At 32.0% G+C, this 4,723-nt stretch overlaps 1 protein-coding gene across 1 annotated transcript; it reads left to right on the top strand.

Annotated features, from left to right (window-relative positions):
* Window positions 1-2,570: 2,570 nt before the first annotated feature.
* LOC139522343 (E3 ubiquitin-protein ligase TRIM71-like) lies at window positions 2,571-4,399 on the top strand. The gene has a single exon (XM_071315875.1). It carries the CDS (start codon window positions 2,575-2,577, stop codon window positions 4,180-4,182), a length of 1,608 nt encoding a protein of 535 aa, XP_071171976.1. The 5' UTR covers window positions 2,571-2,574; the 3' UTR covers window positions 4,183-4,399.
* Window positions 4,400-4,723: the final 324 nt, after the last annotated feature.

The following is a 4,723-nucleotide window of genomic DNA, read 5'->3' on the forward strand; positions in this document are numbered from 1 at the left end:
GAGCGTCACTGATGAGTCTTTTGTAGACGAAACGCACGTCTGGCGTAAATATACATCATCAATAAAGTTAACGTTATATGACTATTTTTTTTTAATGTCATAAACTCTTATCACCAAAATGAATATAACATGTATGCCTTCATCTTTGTTTTGGAAATACTGAGCACTCAAATCCCAATTATTTAAAAAAAAAAATATGTTTAGTGTTGAAACTGTTTGCAGTAAAAGGCCACAGTAAAAAGACGAGACTTGTCGTCTGAAAAATAAAGTAAGGTAACGTAATTGTAATGTGATGTGTGAATCTATAAATAAAGACTTGTTCAAATATTTGTCTAAATATTTATCTATGACCTCTTGTTCATCAAGGAAGAACCTAATTAATTGTTGATATATAAACACTTTCTGATTAATTATATGTTTGTTATCTATAGTATTCGTTGTACCCGACTAAATGTGTGATACCGGTATTACAATTTAAAAAGTTAAATGGTTCAGGTATGTTGTTTGTTATAGTGGAAAACATTTCACATAATTAAATTGGATTAGTATTTGATATTTGTGTAACTTCTTTCATTCTGACTTCGTAATTGAAGCAGGCTCGAGGGTACAAAAATTTCAGTTTTTTTTTCATTATTAATTTTATTCATTACACTATCAATTGTTATGATATATGGTAAAAAAAATCATCAAAACAATCGATTCGTTTTGACCCCTGATGACTTTTTAAATGTTTATATCATTGAAAAAGCTTTAAACTATCTCCATTTGTGCAAATTTAAATATCTTTTGTAACTCGTCCGTGACATAAATGGTTTATTATTATTTACGCAAAAGCTGTACTTAAACAAAACAAATGTTAATTTCTGTAATTTAGTTCTTTTTTTTCTCTCTCTCGAGATAACCTATATTTCTCCTATTAGTTCAACAGAAAAAAAAGTACCTTAACAAAAACGCATGCTTCTTTCGAAGGCAGATTGTGAGCTTAAATGAACGGCGACACCATTTAAAAAAAAAATATTCTATTTATTAAGTATATGATAAAGTTCATTTATAGAAAAAAAAATAACGAAATCCTATATTTAAAAAAAAATCGATTCTACCTGCGAGCCCCCTTAATTCTTATATTATTAGTACAGTTGGTGTCCATTCGTTTGATGTGCTTGTCGTTTGATTTTGTCATTTGACTAGGGACTTTCCGTTTTAATTTTTACTCGGAGTTAGTATTTTTGTGATTTTACTTTTTCCAACCGATATACATATGAAATTGTTCAGGTTCTTATACATCATTGGCTCTCAAATATTCTACTTTGGGCGTTCTGGATGCAGGTATATCCAGAAAATTATTTTAAAGCGCTTCGGGCGAATGAAACTTTTGACCTGTAATTTTGTTTTCAAAGAAAGAGGTCGAGCCAATTTCCATTGGTTTGTTTCTTATTTTTTGTCTCGGTTTCACAGAATGTTTCAACTCAATCTTCATTGCCTTTATTAATCCTATTTTTACCTTTTTTCTGTTTATTTTGTTCACAAATCGTTGTCAATATAATGTAATTGTATGCGACTGTCATACAAGTGAGAGGTTTAGCTAGCCTTAAAACCAGGTTCAATCTACTATTTTCTGCATAAGAAAATGCATGTACCAAGTCAGGTATATTACAGTTGTTATCCATTCGTTTGATGTGTATTAGCGTTTGATTTTACCATTTTCTTAGGTACTTTTATTATTATACTTTCTGAATTTCTATTCCTTTGGAATGAATAATCCTTGTGTAAAGTAAAAGGAAAGAAATCACATATTGTCTGTCTTTTGACTTATCATATATCTTTTTTATCTGAATAAGATTTCGTCTGACCGTTCGTTCTTCTGTCTGCCCATTTTTTGTAAACACAACTGCTGTCTCGTTTGACAGAATTTTGTAAAACCGTCACAGATATTCAGACTAAAAATAATGGGGTGAATTTTAGCCTGACATTTTCTTTTTTTCTCTTCTTCTATTCCTTTGTCCCTTTTTCGAATTCATTAAAATTTTCTTAGAATTTCCATCATAATTTGATTTATGAGTTTGACTGTCCCTTTGGTATCTTTCGTCCCTCTTTTGCAATTGTGCAGTTCCTATAAAGGTATTTAACGGGATTTTTGTTTAGTTTCCTCTTAGTATGTTTTTGCAATTATTTCATCTGAATTATTTGTGAAGTTTCCTTTACAAATAATAGACTTGACACATGAAACGATTTCATTTGAAGCCTCTGCTAGCAGTTCGTTTTTTATTATTTCATTTTGATATTTCCATCTTCATGCTAGCATTTTAATCAAAGAAAAACTAATACAATTTGGATTTGCGGTTACCGTTAGTCTAGTAATTTCGGTTATCGCTGCCCTGAACAAATTCTTTTTCTGATTTTGATCTTAGGTAGTCTGCTATATTACAGCTGAAGTAACCGATGCACATTTACCTCTGTATATAACGAGCATTTTTACAGCGGTATTACATTTCAAATTAATATTTCAGAAAAAAAATGGCTTCTTCAGGGTCATCATGCCAGTTATGTGCATCCAAACACGTATTGTCTCCTGCTATGAAATATTGCTCTGATTGTCAAGAAAATTTATGTCAGCAATGTCTCGATGTACACAGCAAGTTTAAAGCATTTTTGAACCACCATTTGGCTGAAATTAAACCTGTTTTGGAAGAAAAGAATGCTTCAAAGAATATGTGTAACAAACACTTTAATATGTACCTTGACTTTTTCTGTTCCGATCATGATTGCCTCTGTTGTCGATCATGCATGGAAAAAGATCATCGTACATGTGAGAGGTTCATTCCATTAGAAGTTGCTTCACAAGGAGTTAAACATTCGCCGATGTTTAATGATGTAAATGAAGGAATACGCAGCATTGAACAAACTTTGAATAAGATTATATCAAATTGTGACTTTAATATACAAAGCCTTGATGAAGATGAAGAATCTGTGACGAAGCAGGTTTTAAGTGTCAAAACAAATATCATCAAACGACTAAACCAACTAGAAGAAAAACTGAAATCAGAGATTTGCTGCGCAAAACAAAACAAGAGAGTCATATTTGAATCTATAAAGGATAATTTATTAAGGTTTAAGAGTTGTGTAGAAGATGTGTCAAATCAACTAAACCAAGTATCCGAAAATGGTTCAGAGAAGCAAATATTCGTTCTAATGAATTACTGTAAATGGGAACAAGTTGAATACGAAGCCAAACTACTAGAGATCATACCAGCTCTAGAGGAATCACATATAACGTTTCAGCCACCAGATGATATACTAATAGCACTAAAGCCTTTGGGATCCATTGAAGTAAAGTCTTCAAAATGCACGATCGAATATAAGCCACCAAAAGCTCAACAAGTCCAAATACCTATAAATGTTCCTCAAATCGCACGTCGGTTTACTGTAGAACGTAAAATAGAAATCCAGCGTCCAGGTGATGTCTGGATCACCGGAATAACTATGACAGACGATAAACGTCTTCTCGTCTGCAATCGTTATAGTACCAATCTGCTTGTCTACAGTTACAGCGCTGATTACTTACAGGACTGTAAGTTGTCTGGTCAACCATGGGATATAGCTGTTATACCTGGTGAAAACAAAGCTGTCGTTACTCTTCCTGATCAGAAAGCAATTCAGTTTATGAACTTTAAAAAAATGAAAGCCTCTTTTCCATTTCCTGTGCCTGGAAGATGTTTAGGTGTCGCTGTTGTGAATGATGAAATCTGTGTTGGTGGAGACGGTGGATATATCTATATACTTGATAAAAGGGGATCACTAAAGACTGAAATCAAAGTTCCAAGTACAACTAGCGTACTATTCTATTTGCATCCGGGTCCCTTTGGGTGTATTTGTTATACAGATAATGCTCACAACGCGACGGGTTGTGTCACATTAAATGGCGAAGAACTATTCAGATATAGTTCAAAAGATTTGTGCAAACCTGAAGCTGTAAAAACCGATGTGAAAGGAAACCTGTATGTTTCCTGTAGAGGTTCAAATAACATCCAACGACTAACACCTGATGGTAAATTCCTAGATGTTATTAATGTTAACGAACATGATTTTAAATGTCCGTATGGTATGACTTTCAGTCATGATTTTCTTAAGCTATTTGTATCTTATGATAATCGAAAAATTGTTATTTTCTCGTGTTCTTTATAAGATGTTAGCAACGACTTATTCGAAGAAAAAAAGGAAAGAAATTCAGCTCCAAAATAAACTTTCCGCTTGACGATGTTGATAAGTGTGATCAAAACGAAAAAGTGTAAATGGTCCACTTAAAAAATGACACGAAATGTATAGCAAAACAACATAAAATTGGGCATAGGCAACTTGTGTTCTCAAAAATAATTTGACCTACATAAAGGTCTCATATAAATAGTCGAAATTGTTTTTTTATATTAAAAAAAAATCAAAATTAATCAAAACTTCAATAAACATCACATATGCATTCTACTTGATAGATTTTTTAATTAAAACAAAAATCAAAATAACAAAATTTAAGATAATTCATAATTGATACTTATTATAATGGTCATTGTTATTTGCATTTATTAATCATTAAACATATATTTGATAAACATTCTGTCAGGACTATAGTGATTTTGTTTTTTAATTTGAGGATCGTTCCACAATTAAATCAGATGAAACCAAACGAGAGGACAAGGTGACTTAATACGATTGCATTGCTTGTCTGGCTATT

The sequence above is a fragment of the Mytilus edulis genome, chromosome 5 (assembly GCF_963676685.1).
Source record: "Mytilus edulis chromosome 5, xbMytEdul2.2, whole genome shotgun sequence".
Lineage (NCBI taxonomy): Eukaryota > Metazoa > Mollusca > Bivalvia > Mytilida > Mytilidae > Mytilus > Mytilus edulis.